Below are 20,864 nucleotides of genomic sequence, written 5' to 3' on the forward strand. Positions count from 1 at the left end.
GCCGCCACTTAATTATCTGGCGGCCGCCACTTAATAATTAGTACATGTCCCGTTCACGTGACATGTACGTGCATTGGATATGAGGCGATGTTGCATATGGAACGCCATCGCTGCCTCCGGCAGCAAAATTTAATTCTATTCGGCTCTTTTACCATTCGGCGCATTTCTATTCGGCCCATTTACCTTTACGTTCGGCTCTTTCAGCATTCGGCTCTTTTTTATTCGGCCCATTTACCATTACGTTCGGCTCTTTTTGATTTTTTTATACGGCGCAATTAAATTCTAACCTTTTACATGGGGTCAAATGGAAGAAAATCAACGGCTGGAAATGAGTCTATGAAAAGTTTACAAAACATATAGATGCAGCATGTAGAGTGTTTGGTTGGTTGAATTAAATGAATTTGAAGGCTATTTCAATATGACTAATCATTTTATTGACATGATTAATGTGTTAGAGAACTTGCAATTGTCCCACCTTATTGACTATTTTGAAAGAGAAAAGGTTTGATTTATGGCCTAGGCTAGCTAGACCTAGTCTAGTGTCCGCCTAACTTTTAACAATAATAATTTACTCTTTCTCTCTCAAAATTTGTAAAAAGATGGATTAATTTTAGGTTATTCAACACATCTTTAATCGTAAATATGGTAAATGGGCCGAATAGAAATGCGCCGAATGCTAAAAGAGCCGAACGTAATGGTTGTAAAAGAGCCGAATAGAATTAAAGTTTGCTGCCGGAGGCAGCGATGGCGTTCCATATGCAACATCGCCTCTGATCCAATGCACGTACATGTCACGTGAACGGGACATGTACGTATTAATTATTAAGTGGCGGCCGCCAGATAAATAAGTGGCGGCCGCCAGATAATTAAGTGGCGGCCGCCAGATAATTAAGTGGCGGCCGCCAGATAATTAAGTGGCGGCCGCCAGATAATTAAGTGTCGGCCGCCAGATAATTAAGTGTCGGCCGCCAGATAATTAAGTGGCGGCCGCCAGATAATTAAGTGGCGGCCGCCAGATAATTAAGTGGCGGCCGCCAGATAATTAAGTGGCGGCCGCCAGATAACAGCTTTTAAAATATAGTTAACTTGTGGCCCGAACGGGCTTCCGTAGAATACATTAGCCAGGCTAGGCATCGGCATATTAGGCTACACATTTCTATTTATTTGTTCCTAATTTTCTGACATAAGGTGTCCACATAGTGCGGCCAATAACCTACACACATTCATAATACTGAATTACAATACAATATCTTGCATGAATCGGACATTTCGCTACCAATGTAGTAGCATTGATTAACAAAATCAAAATTTAACAGTGTGGCGTGTTGACTGCGAATGATAATACTATCTTTCCCACTACACCTGCACAACATTGCATAACAACGCACGACATACCAAACCAAAGATTTACCAAAACTGAGCTGAGCAAAGACAATTTGAAAAATAGAGCTGCATAGGTTCCCGCCCGAAAAAATGGCACTTTACATGATTTGAAATTATATGAAACAAATTATTTAAGGCTCACTTTTATGGACAATAGAGCTTGTCCCCCCGGAAAGTGCACATTTTCATTGAAATTCAATAGTAGGTCTACTAGCCCACCATGGTTGGGGCAGAGTTAATAATGGAAATAGAGCCCAGAATTGCACTCATACTTATACTTATTATTATACATAATCACCTATAATAATTATGATAAAATTTCAACTATCCAGATGCGAATTCAACATTTTAGGTAGGGTTTTCTACTTTAAAAACTCGACTTATATGCGAAGCCTAGGCATAGCGCGGCGGCGGAATTAGTCTAAGCTTCGAAAGAATTGGTCTAGAAATGGCATCTTTTCAAATGTTCTATATTTGATCTTATTTCACTCTCCATTAACCCCATAAAACCATCGGAGACAAACTATCTGTTTATTATAGGTGCGGCCATACAACTACCGTATCATAAATGTTTATTCATAACAGTACAATATCTTGCATGAATCGGACATTTCGCTACCAATGTAGTAGCATTGATTAACAAAATTAAAATTTAACAGTGTGACGTGTTGACCGCGAATGACTAACAATTGTCGTATTCGATTGGGAACTTTCGTTGTCAACGTAAAGATTCGTTGAGCACTTTTTGTATTCGAATTGTAAATTTGTGCTCAACAGAAAGTCATTCGAATAGAAAACGTTGACAACGAAAGCTTTTTCGCTAAGAACAATCTCAACGCTCAAAATACTCCGTTAAAGAAGTACTGAACTCAACGGAAAAACTGTACTCAACGGTGAAAGTCTAAATCGAATACGACAATTACCATCTTCCTTATAATACACCTGCACAAACTCATTTGCATAACAACGCACGGCATACCAAACTGTTTAAAGCGTGGTTCCCACTAGCGACGAAACACAAGGACGTAACGCAACGCAAGTGAATTGACCAATCACAAGCGATGGCTTATTCGCTTGTGATTGCTAACTGTCTATAACTTCGCTTGTCATTGGTTAAAACGCTTGCGTTGCGTTTACGTCCTTGCGTGACGTTCTAGTGGGAACCAAGCTTAAAATAGAGCTGCAAGGTCTCCGGAAATGACATCTATTATTTTTTCAAACATGTAGAATCTTCAGTACCTCACCATGCTTGGCGCTGAGCAAATACAATTTTGAAAAATAGAGCTGCATAGATAGGTTTCCCGGCCGAAAAAAATGGCACTTTACTTGATTTTAAATTATATGAAACAAACTATATAGGACTCACCAGGACAATAGAGCTTGTCTCCGGAAAGTGCACCTATTCTTTGAAATATGAAATGAAATATTAATTGTCTCCAGTATTAGCCCACCATGGTTGGTGGTTGGTAGGATAAATGACAGATTAGATGAACATGTCCCTGTAACACAGGCCGCGTATCGCAGAGGACGAAGCACTACCGAACATGTACATACATGCAAAATGTTAGCAGAAAAGGCAATTGCGTCATCTAACTACGAAATAATATTACTACTACTTGACATGACCAGTGCATTTGACACGGTGCGGAGGAATACTCTATTCGACATACTGACACATATTACAAGATGATGAACTACACATGTTGAAAGTTTTGATAAACAATGTAAAATTAAGCGTTCGAATTGGAAAACAGACAGGAAAATTGTTTACTACTACACTAGGAGTACCACAAGGTGACTGTATGTCTCCGATACTGTTCACACTATACCTAGCAAAGGCACTCGAATCAGCAAACACAACACCACTACCCCTACAACAGCTTAATATCCAGATGCAGTATGCAGATGACATTTCATTTATTAGCGACTCAAAAGAACACATAACTAAAATAAAGAAAAATGTAACAGAGAAATTAGCAGAATTCAATCTAAAGATAATCTAAAGATAAACGAAAGTAAAACAGAAGAATACCTAATAGGAAGAAACACCGATAGTAAATGGGAAGAATGCAAATACCTCGGTAGTAACTTGGACACAGAAAAAGACATTAAAAGAAGAAAATCACTAGCAGCTATGGCAAATAACAAGCTGAAGTCGTCGCTAGAACACAAAACGATGTCTATAGACGTGAAATCCCGTTTGTTTGACGCATACATAGCAAGTATTTCCTTATATAACAGTGAACTCTGGGTACTAAACAAAAAATTACAAGAGAGTATAGATATATATCACAGGAAAATGTTGCGAAAGATGATAGATTTAACAGATAGAGTGTGTAACACGAAAATATACGAGATAACAAAACAAGAAGAATGGAGTAACAGAATTAAACGAAGGAGACTAAAATGGTATGGACACATAATTAGATTACCGGATGATACCCCAATCAAACAAACAATGAAGGAAACTAACAGGAAAGTAAAACGACCCGTATGAAGACCAAGAAATAACTGGATGAATCAAATAAAGAAAGACTTACAAGGACACAAACACAATAACAAACCATCCTGCCATAAACAGTAAAAAATGGAAACAAATTGTGGAAAGCGTAATGTCGGAAGACGGAAAACGTTAGCAACAACAACGGTTGGGGCAGAGCTAATAATGAAAATAGAGCCAAGAATCTTATACTTACACTATACATAATCACCTATAATAATTATGATAATGTTAAAATTTCAACTATCAAGATGCGCGCTTCAACATTTTAGGTGGGGTTTTCTACTTTAAAACTCGACTTCGTATAAGGCCTACCCCGGCGGCTGAATTGGTCTAACCTTCGAAATCGGTCAAGAAATGGCATCTTTTCAAATGTTCTATATTTGATCTTATTTCATCCTCCATTAACCCCATAAAACCATCGGAGACAAACTATCTGTTTAAAACATGTTTATTCTGAGAACGGTGCTACACACCAACTACCATAACAGTTTATTCATAACATTTTACAATACTATATCTTGCATGAATCGGACATTGTACCAATTTAACAGTGTGGCGTGTTGACCGCGAATGACTAACAATAACATCTTTCCCGCTACACCTGCATAACAACACACGGCATACCAAACCGTTTCGTACACCTGCGATGAAAATATAAAATTCAATTTCTTTTAAAATTGAGGGCGGCAAACATAAAATTTATGAAATCGAATACAGGTTGAAAAAAAAATTAAATAAAAAAAAAGATTTTAAATGTGCTCTCCCTCCCTCAGCACTAAGGCCCTGCCACAGCCCTTTGAGGTCGTTTCCAGCACATCACCAGATGCATTGATGTTGTCGCCTCATGATGTGTGGTGGAAAGGGGACGTATAATCTGTGAACCCCAAACACAGTGGCCGCATGCCTTTAACTCTATTCCACCGACCAGCGTGGGAATCGAACCCACGACATACGTGTTGTCAACGCGACGCTCAGGTCAACTGAGCTAACTGGTCATTTTGGTTTTAACAAGGTTAATATGATATTTATGATGAAATGATGAATTACGTAATACACGTATAAATAGACTACTATCATCTGTTCAGTCATGTACTAAATGTGTGGCCTAACGGGTAATGCTCAGCTTTGGGTGCTCTCAGCTCTAGTAGATTGGGTTCGAACCTCTACGTATATTATTTTTTTTTAAATAAAAAATAAATAAAAAAATAAATTAATTAATTAATGAATATTGTTTTTGAAAGAGAGATATTTTGAGGGTTGTAAATGTCAGGCTTAAACAATCTTTTAATTAACAACATCAAAATTTAACAGTGTGGCGTGTTGACCGCTAATTATTAACATACCATCTTCCCCCGCCCGCCGGTCTTTCCCATAATACACCTGACAAACTCATTTGCATAACAACGCACGGCATAAAGTACCAAACTGTTTATTATAGAGCTGCAATGTCCCCGGAAATCTATTATTTTTTTAAACAACGTGTATAAGAATCTTCAGTACTAAGAAAAGACATTTTGAGAAAGAGCTTCATAAGTTCCCGCCCGCGAATAAAATGGCATTTTACATGATTTGAAATTCTTGAACAAACAAATCATATGATCCTGAATCTACACTAATATACGAACTTTGAGTACCATATTAATTAATAGATAATAGGCCTACTTTGTAATTACATTAAGAACATAATAGAATTTTAGACCAAGGACGTCTACGACCCAATAGTAGGCCCTATCAGATAACATTATTACTGTATTTGTTAAAGTTGAATTGAACGACCTTTTGTCACGAACGAGGAGTCGAATATATCTTTTCTTATGCATATTGTATGCTGATGGCAATTTTCCGTTAAATATTCTCCAAAAATTAGATATCAGACTATTAATAGGCTATTTTGGATATTTTTTCCATAGAAAAAAGATGATTTCACTTATAAAAAACAAAATAAACAATTAAATTTAACCAAAAACAGATAATGTGACTATATGTTTCAGGTAAATTATTTTCTTGCCGATCCTATTTTTGGTCAAAGTGAATAACTATTATGTGACATTAAAATAACATATTCAATAATAAATAGGTGGGCTGATCCTGTAGACTTATATAATTTTGTTTAATATTTCAATTTATATGTGCAATTTCCGGGTACCTGTAGCAGGTCTATTTGGCTTATTACTTTTTGGCAATGATGATTGTTTATGTTTATGCTGTTTTTGTTGGCAATAAAGTAAATTATAACTTCCGTGGACGTTTCAATTTCTCAGCTCAGCCCCAACCATGGTGAGGCTGAGGTCTAATGAGTCTTATATATTTTGTTTCATATTTCAACAAATGTCAAAACATCATTAGAAAGAGAAGATTGTAACGGCCTTGTGAAAAACACCAATATGGTGATTCAAGTGTTGCATCCGTTTTTAAATAAAGTTGTTATTATTATTATAGAAGTATGTTAAAATTAAATACAGTAAGCAATTGGAACATCTAAGTGAACATCTAAGGCGGTCTTAGTACGGTTACCCCTGCAAAAATAATTTGTTGAAATTTATTAATTTATATAGGCAATTTTTGTCACATAATAGTTTTGGTTTATGTACTGTTTATTTGGTCTGTTTATAAATGAAATCACTTTGTTTTGTGTTTTTCTACAGAAATGAATAACTTTATTGAAACTCAAAATGGCCTCAATTCAAAGTCGGATTTATTATTCTTAATTTTTCATGTTTCTTTGGGGACAATACAATTTTAATATTTTCTTATCTGAAATTATTTAGTGTATCTTCTACATCTGGAAAACCATGGTCATCTTTACATTTTTTATATTAGGCAACAAAATAAATATGAAAAAAAAAAAGTTTATATTAATTAACAGACTGAATTTTATTAGTGTCTATAATATTTCTTTGCATCTACTATATAACTTCTTGTTATTTACAACAAAACAAAATTTTTTTTTTTACTTTTTACATTATTTAGGATATTATTACAGTATAACCATTAACAGTAACATGTGTTTTACATTATTTAGGATATTATTACAGTATAACCATTAACAGTAACATGTGTTTTACATTATTTAGGATATTATTACAGTATAACCATGAACAGTAACATGTGCTGAGTTTTTAAAGACTGCCCAAACATTTTTCAGTTTAGACGTTTTTTAACGTTGCTAAATACAAGCGTTTAGAAAGATTGTCAAGGGTTGGTTACAGCCTTCTAGATAGTCTGGGCTCCAGACGGAGTTTTGTAAAAATATAAATATTTTTGCACATATGGCGTTTCATACGTGTATTACTTGAGTTTGGATTTGGTTTGTATTTTCAGACAAAAATCGCGGTCGAAATAAAAACAAATAAATAAAAAAAAGACAATAAATACAGACTTGGGGCAAGTCTACCTTCTAGACTGTGGTAGTAGAAAAGGCTGGAGACGATTCAGAATAACTAGGCTACAGTATTAGCAAATTACTGTACACAATTAAGGTAAAAACTGCGACAAATATCTGGACCCTAAAACAGAGGCCAATAAAGATTTGATTTGACTTTGCTACTCACTGGATAAACTTTATATTTGAAAACTTGGAATCAAATTTACAATAGGCTACAATACAAATGTTCATATAAATAGTAAACTACAGTAATCTGTATTAAAGTAGATAGTGTATTATTATCACAATGTTTTACTTCCAAACCATACAACTCACCAAACCATAGTGAATATTGTTCTACAGGAGGCAATTAGAATTACAACTATTATATTACAATTATGTAAATTTACTGTTAAAAACACAGAAGCTATGCAAAGAAGTTTGGAAATTCCTGGAGAAAAACATCACAGCATAATGATGATGATGATACAGTGTGGGCAAATATGATATAACATCAATACAAATATTTATAGTATCCAATGAATTATAAGTAGATGGAGTGGAGCTAAAAGACACCACAAAACACTTAACTGATACTCCATAGTGTGCTTTATACCAACTACTAACCGTAAAACCAAATTCATCACGGTAAAAAGTTTAATTCTAGTTTAATTTGATTTATAGAATAAAAGACAAATTTGAATACAAACATTCGACACTAGCACCAAGACACGGTTTAAGTTAATCTTCAATGCCATTACTCAGTTACTTGCTATTTAAGTATTTATATTATACCACCATGATTTCCTTTCCATAAATATGTAAAGTTGGTGCTGAAAACTGTAATTAACTGTCTTCAATAATCATAAAGATATGTACACTTTTCAAGTCTATGTCCACAAATGTATCCAACAATATTTCTAAATTTACAGACCTTCTATTTTTCTAAAACTATTCCAGAATACATGTTGGTTTCAAAGGGTGTACAGTATTCAAATGCATTATAAAGGTACAGGTTGCAAAGCCTTATCTAGCCAATGTAGTGATTAAATTTGCACACATTTCAAAGAACTCCAAAGTATGATGAACACTGGTCTTGTCAAAGAATGAATGCAGGCTGGTAGTTGGTGAGAGTGGTGCTACTGTAGTAGGCGTGGCTGGAGTAATAATATCATCTGCATCATTATCTGTATCTACAACAAAACAACAACACAATTGTTAAATCTTAATAATATTCACTCTTGATTGTTTTTAATTAATTTAAACCAACAAAAGGTAATATTTCATTTATTTTGATTTGATTAATTGTATGCATTAATTGAGCAAACTATAATTATATTTAAAAGTTAAAATATATTAAATAGCGAATTCTGTTCTTACAGAGGGAAACATTTTATAGTAGACAAAAGTAAGTCTACTTATAGCAAGAGTATTATATTATAGTGAAATATAATATCTCTATGCTTATAGACAGCATTATTAAGGCAGTTACCTGCAAAGTTACTAAATGGTCCACTATCTTGGGGATTACTAAGACTTTTAAAGTCCAACAGATAACTCTTCTGATCGACTTGATATAACTGTAGACTCATCTTAACCATGTTGTTAGAGATGGGATTCAGATATCGTACACGCACATGGAATTGGTTTATTACTTTCCACTCCTTTAAAAATAAACAGTGTGTGTCGTCAAACAAAAATATTATTAAAAACTTTAACTAGATGACACAAACTAAATGTAATACGAATTAGTAAAGAAAGGTGTATCTACAAAAATGTTATCATTGCATTTCAAAAATTCTAAAAAATTAAACGTTGATTTGTGTGTATTACAAGTAAATTATTAAATAGATTAAAACAAATGTTATCATAAATAATCACCGATACACTATTATTATCAGTGTCGTCCAACAAAATTTGATAAATAACTCACATAGTTAAGTGTTTTCATTGCTCTGTAGACTTCTCCCATTATATCTTGTGGTTTACTTTGTGAGCGAATCCCTAAATGCCATTTGGATCTTTTAACAGGTGTTATAATACGACGTTGAAGATCTACAACTTTAGCATCAAGATGCTCAAGTGTATTTGCTACAGATTAAATATAAAAAAGGTGTTTTATTCTATGACCCATAAATCTACATAAAATTTATTCGCAAAAACAAAATATTGTATAATACAGTATAATACAAATGATATCAATACATAAACAATTAAAAAACCTTTATTTACAAATATAATATTACATATTGCACGTTACAACTTAAAACAAATAAAAACCAAACCTTGATTAAAAAACAAATGAAATCAAGATTCCCTGCTTGAAAGTGTTTACACTTTGCTAAGTTACTTACGAGGTTTTCTTTCAGGATGTCTTTTAAGCTTTGATGTGTCACTGGGATCCTGAAATAATGAAAGTTAAAATAATAGACAATGCCTCCACATTTAACCATACAAAATGTGTTGTTACCTTTTGTTTAATCTGTTATTAAGCGTTGGTCAGATAAACTAAAAACGACAAAAAATGCTCACCTTATACATGTTCACATTTGACTTTCGCAACTGACAATAAATAATTTATATTAATTGAATTCAGTCAAAAAACAAATTAAGTACTTACTAAAACTTCCAAATATGATTCTTTTGGTGGAGGACTTGATGCTAAGTAAAAATCCCTTATGTCAGAATTAGATGCTGTAAAAAACAATTGAAGATGAATAGTTTTTTATACAGGCCCCTGTGTTCAAAATGCATGAATGGTTACCGAGATGTATATCTGGAATTTACCAATATTAAATTATCACTGCTCTATCAGATAGGTGATAATCCTCCTGACACTAGGGCTATTTTGTGAAACATTTGACAGGGGTAATCCCAGGACTTGTCCCGATTGATGAAATGGGTTCTTTAAAGTGCACACTGGTAAACTGTGTACATTGGACCTACAGTTTATAGTCCTTATCTGAGAATACTTTTTTCCATCACCAGAATTAGGAGCAAGGCAGTTTCGAACAGTGTTGGCTCTTTAGGTACGGAAAACGGCGCCCTCATAATAAAGCAGTTAGTTACCTTCATCCATGATTCGTTTATTGTCAACGATTAGAAAATAAGCAATGCGAAGCTGATCATGGGGATCACCACTAAGAATTGCACTCTGTACTTCTTGTTCTTTTACTTGAAATTTCTACAATAATAAACAGGTTTATTGCTTTCAAACTGTGAATACAGTAGATGTTACGTTCCCTGGACCAAAGGACCGATGATCATGATCATCATTTTTAGTAATTTTTTTTTACATAAAGAGTGTCATTTTCTTACATTGAAGGCGCAATTTAACAACAACAAACCACAAAGCCATGGCTGAGAGACAGGCCACACGTGCATCCCCACTACAGCAGTGACTGTTTTTATTGATATAAAATACAAGACCAGTGATTTTTTTAAATATCGCATGCCTGCCTAGCAAGACCTAGATAAATAAAATGGAGGTTCTACTGTACACCAATTCAAGTTTTTCTATTTATAAAGAACAATATACACACACCTTTACAATTAAATACATAATTTCTAATAGATATGCAAAGTGGAAGGGTACACAAACCTCACAAACATCTCTAATGGCATCAACATCCATGATGTTATCCTCCAAAGCATTGCTAGGAAACAAATATTCTGGCACATCTACTTTGAACCATTCATGATCTCTGTGTAATATAAAATCAATCAAATACACAATACACATAGCAACCACAATTCTGATAGGGTGAGATCATTTACAGAATATGGTATTCGATTTATGTGAAACAGTCAAGTCGGATTTTGCAATCTACATTTGTATTGTAAGTATGTACATATCCGTAAAAATTATGAGACACTTAGTCAAGTTGAATTTAAACATCTTGTATAACTTCTATTGTACATAGTTTTAATATAGCTTTTACTTTTATTTTTCTTGTATTTTTTTTCAAATCTGGACCTCTTGGGAGACCAGTACTTGTGTATTGAAAGAGCTATTCCAGAATAAAGAAAGATTTGTATTATATTTGTATATAATATAATACAACTGGCCTAAAAAGATAAATGAGGCATACAAAAATGTTTTTACCTGATCTCATTAATTGTTGCACGTTTCAGTGGGTCAACTTGAAGCATGCTGGTAATTAGGCTAACAACAGGTGACCTTGAGATATGGTCAGGAATTGCAAACACGCCTCCTTTGATTTTACGAAACAATGTTGGCACATGGTCATCATCGAATGGAAGCTGTGAATAAACATAGGTTGTGACTAAAGGAACTACAGAATATACATAGATTGTGACTAAAGGAACTACAGAATATACATAGATTGTGACTAAAGGAACTACAGAATATACATAGGTTGTGACTAAAGGAACTACAGAATATACATAGGTTGTGACTAAAGGAACTACAGAATATACATAGATTGTGACTAAAGGAACTACAGAATATACATAGGTTGTGACTAAAGGAACTACAGAATATACATAGATCGTGACTAAAGGAACTACAGAATATACATAGGTTGTGACTAAAGGAACTACAGAATATACATAGGTTGTGACTAAAGGAACTACAGAATATACATAGATTGTGACTAAAGGAACTACAGAATATACATAGATTGTGACTAAAGGAACTACAGAATATACATAGGTTGTGACTAAAGGAACTACAGAATATACATAGGTTGTGACTAAAGGAACTACAGAATATACATAGATTGTGACTAAAGGAACTACAGAATATACATAGGTTGTGACTAAAGGAACTACAGAATATACATAGATTGTGACTAAAGGAACTACAGAATATACATAGGTTGTGACTAAAGGAACTACAGAATATACATAGATTGTGACTAAAGGAACTACAGAATATACATAGATTGTGACTAAAGGAACTACAGAATATACATAGGTTGTGACTAAAGGAACTACAGAATATACATAGATTGTGACTAAAGGAACTACAGAATATACATAGATTGTGACTAAAGGAACTACAGAATATACATAGGTTGTGACTAAAGGAACTACAGAATATACATAGGTTGTGACTAAAGGAACTACAGAATATACATAGATTGTGACTAAAGGAACTACAGAATATACATAGGTTGTGACTAAAGGAACTACAGAATATACATAGATTGTGACTAAAGGAACTACAGAATATACATAGGTTGTGACTAAAGGAACTACAGAATATACATAGGTTGTGACTAAAGGAACTACAGAATATACATAGATTGTGACTAAAGGAACTACAGAATATACATAGGTTGTGACTAAAGGAACTACAGAATATACATAGATTGTGACTAAAGGAACTACAGAATATACATAGGTTGTGACTAAAGGAACTACAGAGTATACATAGATTGTGACTAAAGGAACTACAGAATATACATAGGTTGTGACTAAAGGAACTACAGAATATACATAGATTGTGACTAAAGGAACTACAGAATATACATAGATTGTGACTAAAGGAACTACAGAATATACATAGGTTGTGACTAAAGGAACTACAGAATATACATAGATTGTGACTAAAGGAACTACAGAATATACATAGATTGTGACTAAAGGAACTACAGAATATACATAGGTTGTGACTAAAGGAACTACAGAATATACATAGGTTGTGACTAAAGGAACTACAGAATATACATAGATTGTGACTAAAGGAACTACAGAATATACATAGGTTGTGACTAAAGGAACTACAGAATATACATAGATTGTGACTAAAGGAACTACAGAATATACATAGGTTGTGACTAAAGGAACTACAGAATATACATAGGTTGTGACTAAAGGAACTACAGAATATACATAGATTGTGACTAAAGGAACTACAGAATATACATAGGTTGTGACTAAAGGAACTACAGAATATACATAGATTGTGACTAAAGGAACTACAGAATATACATAGGTTGTGACTAAAGGAACTACAGAGTATACATAGATTGTGACTAAAGGAACTACAGAATATACATAGATTGTGACTAAAGGAACTACAGAATATACATAGGTTGTGACTAAAGGAACTACAGAATATACATAGGTTGTGACTAAAGGAACTACAGAATATACATAGGTTGTGACTAAAGGAACTACAGAATATACATAGGTTGTGACTAAAGGAACTACAGAATATACATAGGTTGTGACTAAAGGAACTACAGAATATACATAGGTTGTGACTAAAGGAACTACAGAATATACATAGGTTGTGACTAAAGGAACTACAGAATATACATAGGTTGTGACTAAAGGAACTACAGAATATACATAGATTGTGACTAAAGGAACTACAGAATATACATAGGTTGTGACTAAAGGAACTACAGAATATACATAGATTGTGACTAAAGGAACTACAGAATATACATAGGTTGTGACTAAAGGAACTACAGAATATACATAGGTTGTGACTAAAGGAACTACAGAATATACATAGATTGTGACTAAAGGAACTACAGAATATACATAGATTGTGACTAAAGGAACTACAGAATATACATAGGTTGTGACTAAAGGAACTACAGAATATTGATAATAAGTCAGAAACACCAATTAACATATTCATTTTAGAAACCATGTACACAACAAACCCATCAGTGATGTGACATACTGTAATGCAATACAATACATACACATCAAACACTAACATAATTTCATATTATTATTAACAATTATCAAACAGTGACTTACAGTACCACAAAGTAAAGCATAAAGAACTACGCCACAACTCCACACATCAACCTCAGGACCTGCATACAACCTACAAATAACATTATTATATAAATTATTTTTTGGTCAAGTAAATTGTATTTTCTGCAGAATTACACAATTTAATATATAGAGATACTGTATAGTACAAGTCTAATAAATGTTGCAAATGGTATTATTAAATGCATTTATTCAATTTTATGTTAGAAGCAACCTACTTTCCAGAAATAACTTCAGGTGCTGCATAGTTAGGAGAGCCACAGCTAGTCCTCAGGAATTCCCCATCTGTCATCATATTAGACAGACCTATAACCAACAATACATTATGGTAGTCAATATATAACTGTGAAGTAGTATGGTTATTCAATTAAAATTATTATATTGCTAAAACAATACCATAGCTAACAATGATATGGAAAATATGCTTTCATATCATATCTCTGTACAAAGCTATCTATTTTATATTATTTTGTTATGACTGTCAGTGACATGCTGTACAATCATACAGAAACTGTTATAATTATACTGATTGATAATCAGCTTCAAACTTTACAGAGGGATGACTCTGCAATTTCAATGATCAGAACATTAAATAAACATAAATAAAAATGGCTGTTACCAAAGTCAGCAATTTTCACACACAAGTTGGTATCCAGCAACAAGTTTTCAGGTTTTAAATCTCGATGGACAATCATGTGACGATGGCAGTAATCTACGCCAGAGATTATCTGCTGGAAGAACCTACGAGCCTCGTGCTGTTTTAGCTATAATAATGTTAAAAAACATAACAAAATGTCATTTGAAACTTCAGCAAGGTTTTTTATAGTTTCCATATTTTCTGTTGTTTGTATGTTTGTTTATATTTAAAATTTTTGTATATGACTAATAGCTTTTTATATGTTTGTAATTGGTATCCATTTCTCTGTCTCATAACCTGCAACCAAATTTGTTTTTAAACCAGTTGTTGAAAACATGATAAAAATTACTTGAACTTGAATTCCATGATTTAAATTTAATTATGAAAACAAATGCTTTACCTTGCCATGCTTTACTATGTAATCAAATAATTCACCTCCAGACACATATTCCATAACCATAAAGATATCAGTTGGTGTACTGATTACTTGGTACCTTAAAATGAAATTAGGCCATGGATATCATTTTTACCATCAATGTAATGTATTTTCAGGATTTCCGTATGATTTTTAAACAATGATTATTAATAATTATATTAAACAGTACTAGAAACTTACAGTTTTATTATGTGCGGATGACGAAATAATTTAAGATTCTGAATTTCCCGACGAATTTTACTGACAACATCAAGACTTTTGATCTTTTGTCTATTAAGAATTTTAACGGCCACTTTATGTCCTGTTAACTGATGTTTACCAACTGAAAAAAAATGTAATATTTAATTTAAAAAAGAATATTTGTTATTGTTTATAATTACTAAAACTCAGCACTAAACAATTAAAAATATTAAAAATAAATATAAAATTAAGTTTACATCGGACTTGACAACCATTTAATTTATAAACCTGTGTTAAAAAAAATATTACATGTTTTTAATTTTTTATAATAATTAATATTATTATGTTGTGGTGAGACCAAAACAAATAATTTATATATACCTACTACTAAATAATAATAATTGCACCTATTTATTTTTTCATGTTTAAAAAAAGAGTCAGTAGTATAAAATAAAATCTATTTTATCAATATTAATAATTACGCCTAGCCTTAAATTAAAATGCATACATGCCTCTAGACTAGTAGAGTAGCAGTGGCAGTAGGCCTAGTACATAATTATATATTCAAAGGTTTTTGTATTAAATATGCCCTATTAGTATATATATTTTTTTATTGCAACCAAATCAAAGGTTCTATTTATGGCCTTACAATATGAAATACAGTAAACATGTGGTTGCAGTCGAAGGTTGCAACCAATGCCGCGTGCACCATCCAGGTCCGCATGTTATGCAAAAATAACCTAACACCACCAGATTCCACAATACAACCCAACCTCGTGATCCAAACAAAATTACTCATTCAATTTTAACAACCAAAATAATGATAATTTGTCTAATTGTTAACGTTCCTAGAACCTAAATATATCAAGAAATATATTTACATACTTTTCACTTTTCCAAAAGTTCCTATTCCGAGGGTTTCCCCTAAAATATAATGCCCAATCTTAACCTGCGATTTCTCCGACATCTTGTGTACATGTTTACCCTCGATCTGCAAAATAGAGACAGTCGATTACGGTTTAGGGGCATCTCAATGTAGTAGAAATTGTAGATAAATGTTTTGAAATTATGAGATAAGTGCAAGTTAAATCAATTGATTTTTTTACTATAAAAATATGAATTTTAATTTAACTAGACATAACTATGTATTGAAAAAGATATAACTATAATTAATATTTACACCAAAATACTTGTTAACCCCGCCATCTCTTTGACGTATCCAGCGCCTGCAAGGTCATCTGTTTACAGCGCCCCCAAGTTGTTTGTTATTGTTTTTTTGTATAAAGATCAGGATCTAGAGTGAAGTCAAGAAAAATAAATGTTTTCTTCTAAACAGAATATAAAAGATAAAGGTGTAAGCAGTGGAGTTGGAAGACTACAATATCTTCAACAGCTGGTTACTGAGTTCCAAAAGACAACAGACGATAGTAAATTATCTGATTTTTTAATTTTTTTGCCCACTTCTTTCTCATCTTCTTACCACCCTAGCTAGCCTAGTACTACTAGGCTAGTAGAGTAGGCCTAGTACTACTGTACTACGTAACACTGTAGAGTAGATAGGCCTATCCAGAGCCATATACATAAAGAGTTACGACATTGGATTATAGTCACGTGATATGCAGATCAAAATGTGTCAAACTTGTCTGCATTAATGCATGTAAAGTATAGGAGCAACAAAATACTTTAAACTTTTTCTTATATTTATTAAAAAAATGTAATTGCACATTTTGCGATGAAATATCGATGTGCACAGCGTACAGAAGTACTTGCGGCAAAGAATATTGTGCGCGCGTGCGCTAGTACATTGTAATGTTTGATTGATTGATTTTGGAACAAAACATCCCATAACTACGTCCTATTAATAACAATTATGTAATATTTTCAATTCATAATGCATGCTTTGATGACTAAATAAAATAATAAAGTGTCGACGTCGTGGATATATTTGTTAATATACTGAAAAGGGTATGAACAATATTTAAATAATAAAGGCAATTATTACAAATGAAATGATGAACGAGTCTCTGAATGTTAATAACGTTGGCGGCGCAGTTTGTGTAAAAAACACACAGAAAGCCATATACTGCATAAAAAGAGGGGTGAATTTGTGTGTTTTTTGTATTGGTTCATTCTTTGATGCATTCTAACTTCCATGTAGGCCCTAGCATTTATTTTGTTGTTATTATAAAACATATATATATATTTTAACAAATCAATACCATTAATAAATTAATTACTAGAATAAAAATGGAATCTAAGCGTTATTTCATTGACAACAAAATCTAAAAATAATGCATAGAACTTCAGGAAAACACTATACAAAAGAGACGCGCGCGCCCTCAGCGTGCGAATTCTTTGACACAAAAATGGCTTCTAATTTTCAATGTCGTAACTCTTAATATATATGGCTCTGGGCCTATCCATCCTCATTAATATTATTATTATTGAATATTATATTATCTTGATTGTGTAGTGAGTGTAAACATCACTATACATTTATATTAGAAGAACAAGTAAAGAAATGTATTACTTATAGATTATGCTTTATAAAGTCTCGAAATTCAGGTTAGTAACTATATTTATAAGAAAGGCGGATTTATTAAAGCCCCATTCCCTACGTTTTTTAGATCTAATTTAAGGTCACAAACTATATTTAATGTAAAAATAATACTATATGGTCCTATTGCGATAACTTTTTTCGTCTTTAAACGGTTAAAAATGTGAAAAATAAATCGATTTTAATAATTATAGCGGCCCGCTATAAATCCCAAAATGCATTGCGCGCGGATTGATATTGTTGTTTTTCACCTGTAATTCGCCCACTTTTCGATCGATCGTGAAGCCAAAACAAATGGAAGACTCCTAACTTTTCAGCGAAAATACCGGGTTTTCCCCAATTTGTATCAACGGAGTCTGGCAAAAATAGAAAGATAATTAATGCAGCAACTATACAACGTCAGGCTAGGTATATAGCTAGCGTACGATGTTTGTACATTACCGATGTTTACCAGCTAGGCCTACAAAACTAAGCCTAGCTAGGCTAGGCCTGAGACCGTCCACGAGAGGTCGATCGCCGCGAGCTACTTAGGTAGTGCATTGTTTCTCACTTTTTATCATAATTTACCATAAAACGTACATTTAAGACAAGGAATGACATGGTTTAATGTTTTTAAAGTGATATATATGTATTATTTTCCAAAAAACGTCCAAAATTGCAGGGAAGGGGTCTTTAAACATTCATTCATCTGCAGGAGCTCCAATGACTTGTTTATTATATGTTTTCTCTAGATTCTGTCCCTGACTAAATAATTGAATAAAAGAAATGTTTGTTTTTTTTTTACAGTTTACAAACGACAAGTTATTGCAAATTTGGCAAATTTTTCATATGATCCTGTCAACTATGGGTATCTACAGCAACTGAATGTCATTGACCTTTTTCTTGGTGAGAATAATATTACCGTATACATTGCACGCTTTAGAGTGACTTACCCTGAAATATTCAAATTTTCAAAAGTACCACACATATTTGGTATTATTCTACCAAATTTTAACAAATCTATTTTGTTTTCAACAGATTCATTATCAGATGATAACCTTGTAGAACTTGCAGTTGGTGGCTTATGCAACATTGCACTCGGTTTGTACAATAAAAAACATTTTGATTTGCAGTAAAAAATTAATTACATAAATCCAAATACATAAAAAAGTTTAAAAAAGTAAATATTAGCATTCAAATATAAATGATGATCGCCAAATGCTACAGGGAATTAATTAAAGATGGTACTATATATTATGAGACTGTCTAGTAATAATTGTACAATTTACTAAAAAGATTAATTTAACTTAAAGAATTAAAAAGGTTGATTAAATAATATTTCACATGTTCATTACATTCCACCCTCAATGGGAAACATCCAGATGCCGACACAATTTTGGATGTTGTGTATATACTGCAAGTTGAAACATAATTGCAATTGTTTTTCAGACAAACAATGCAAAGAATACATATTACAAAATGATGGAGTACAAATGTTAAAAGAATGCCTATCTAAGTAAGTCAAAATCTATTTTATACTATCGAGGAAAACATGCTAATATTGTAAAATAATAGTGATCAATAAGCATAAAAACTTTTTTTATTTCAGTCAAAATGAGGAAGTGGTTCTTTCTGGCATAACAACATTAATATTTTTGATAACACCCGCTTCAAAATTAGGTAATTAATCCAGTAATTGGTCAAATAATATAGTAGTGCAAGCAGGCCTAACTGAATTGGGGTTTTTTCATCATAATTATTGTAGTATACATTGATTATTGATTGTCATTTCACACAATGGATGAAACAATGCTATAGCGACTCATGTTTTTGTGTTTAGTTATAGTTTGGCCTATTGTGATTTTGAGTCATTTAGCAAAGTTTATGTTGCTATATTTTTCAATATTATAGAAATAACTGCCCCAGAGGTGATAGCATGTATGCAGCGGTTTTCAACATCTTTAAGTACTCGTCTTAGTAACCTGGCAACGGTTTTTATGCAAGATTACTGCACTGAGAGTCAACTAAACAGCTGTTTAACAACAACAAAACCGATAGGGATACCATTACCTGCCAGCACACCACCAGAAACAACCAATACCAGTGATAATTCATGACAAGAAATGAACTAATTGACCCACTACCTTATAGCATGGAGTTAGTTCCTAACTTATTTCTACATGCTTATAGTAATTGACCCACTACCTTATAGCATGGAGTTAGTTCCTAACTTATTTCTACATGCTTATAGTAATTGACCCACTACCTTATAGCATGGAGTTAGTTCCTAACTTATTTCTAATTGAGCCACTACCTTATAGCATGGAGTTAGTTCCTAACTTATTTCTAATTGAGCCACTACCTTATAGCATGGAGTTAGTTCCTAACTTATTTCTACATGAAATGAACTAATTGAGCCACTACCTTATAGCATGGAGTTAGTTCTTAACTTATTTCTACATGAAATGAACTAATTGACCCACTACCTTATAGCATGGAGTTAGTTCCTAACTTATTTCTACATGCTACTTATAGTAAGCAAAATAAGTACAGTACTCAACAATTTTAAAGATCTCAATCTGATCCATTTTAAGAATTTTAATATCCGATATACTTACACATTGAAAAATGTTTGATGCATGCCACTTGACTGTCAGAACGTATACTTATACCATCACTTACCACTTAAAGAGGTAGGGTCTGTCAAAACTGACATCAACTTCATACCAAAGTGGTATTATTTACATAATGTGTATTCATAGAAGCTTAATATCCATGATCAATAGTTCAACTTGTGATGCCATTCATTTTCTTCTGTTAATACAGTATACATTTACCAAAATCAGGGCAAGAACTATAGGACTAATCAAATTTATAGTAATTCAATAAAAATCCTCGGTGTGTAGATACCAAATGTATTTACTGTTGTCAATAAAAGCATTTAAATCTGTAAAACAGATTTCTCATTGAATTAGTTAAAATTGGATTTTTAGACAATATGGGCAACATTCTACCGCTGATTTTCTGGCATACAAAACTACAAAACAAACAAAATGAGAGTAA

General features: G+C 32.8%; 2 protein-coding genes across 2 annotated transcripts; one reads left to right on the forward strand and one right to left on the reverse strand.

Annotated features, from left to right (window-relative positions):
- Window positions 1–6,753: 6,753 nt before the first annotated feature.
- LOC140052013 (5'-AMP-activated protein kinase catalytic subunit alpha-2-like) lies at window positions 6,754–16,246 on the reverse strand. The gene is made up of 14 exons (XM_072097386.1): window positions 16,151–16,246; window positions 15,266–15,407; window positions 15,050–15,143; window positions 14,632–14,776; window positions 14,231–14,318; window positions 13,995–14,064; window positions 11,356–11,513; window positions 10,852–10,954; window positions 10,320–10,434; window positions 9,871–9,944; window positions 9,605–9,653; window positions 9,184–9,341; window positions 8,743–8,914; window positions 6,754–8,443 (listed from the first exon to the last, which is right to left on the reverse strand). The coding sequence occupies exons 1-14, from the start codon at window positions 16,230–16,232 to the stop codon at window positions 8,277–8,279; spliced, it is 1,617 nt and encodes a 538-aa protein (XP_071953487.1). The 5' UTR covers window positions 16,233–16,246; the 3' UTR covers window positions 6,754–8,276.
- Window positions 16,247–16,550: 304 nt separating this feature from the next.
- LOC140052648 (armadillo repeat-containing protein 7-like) lies at window positions 16,551–20,782 on the forward strand. The gene is made up of 6 exons (XM_072098318.1): window positions 16,551–16,692; window positions 18,609–18,707; window positions 18,840–18,902; window positions 19,251–19,317; window positions 19,411–19,481; window positions 19,713–20,782. The coding sequence occupies exons 1-6, from the start codon at window positions 16,584–16,586 to the stop codon at window positions 19,916–19,918; spliced, it is 615 nt and encodes a 204-aa protein (XP_071954419.1). The 5' UTR covers window positions 16,551–16,583; the 3' UTR covers window positions 19,919–20,782.
- The last annotated feature ends 82 nt before the right edge of the window (window positions 20,783–20,864 follow it).

Source organism: Antedon mediterranea, chromosome 6 (genome assembly GCF_964355755.1).
Source record: "Antedon mediterranea chromosome 6, ecAntMedi1.1, whole genome shotgun sequence".
Taxonomy (NCBI): Eukaryota; Metazoa; Echinodermata; class Crinoidea; order Comatulida; family Antedonidae; genus Antedon; species Antedon mediterranea.

What these genes read in the sequence shown, in the direction of transcription:
- LOC140052013 (XM_072097386.1), bottom strand. Translation starts at nt 16,232, where the DNA reads ATGTCGGAGAAATCGCAGGTTAAGATTGGGCATTATATTTTAGGGGAA. An exon ending in AACTTTTGGAAAAGTGAAAA is followed by an intron (nt 15,408 to 16,150) that starts GTATGTAAATAT and finishes ATTTTTTTTCAG; the next exon opens with TTGGTAAACATCAGTTAACA. An exon ending in TGTGAAAATTGCTGACTTTG is followed by an intron (nt 14,319 to 14,631) that starts GTAACAGCCATT and finishes TGTTGGTTATAG; the next exon opens with GTCTGTCTAATATGATGACA.
- LOC140052648 (XM_072098318.1), top strand. Translation starts at nt 16,584, where the DNA reads ATGTTTTCTTCTAAACAGAATATAAAAGATAAAGGTGTAAGCAGTGGA. An exon ending in CCAAAAGACAACAGACGATA is followed by an intron (nt 16,693 to 18,608) that starts GTAAATTATCTG and finishes TTTTTTTTACAG; the next exon opens with TTTACAAACGACAAGTTATT. An exon ending in AACACCCGCTTCAAAATTAG is followed by an intron (nt 19,482 to 19,712) that starts GTAATTAATCCA and finishes TCAATATTATAG; the next exon opens with AAATAACTGCCCCAGAGGTG.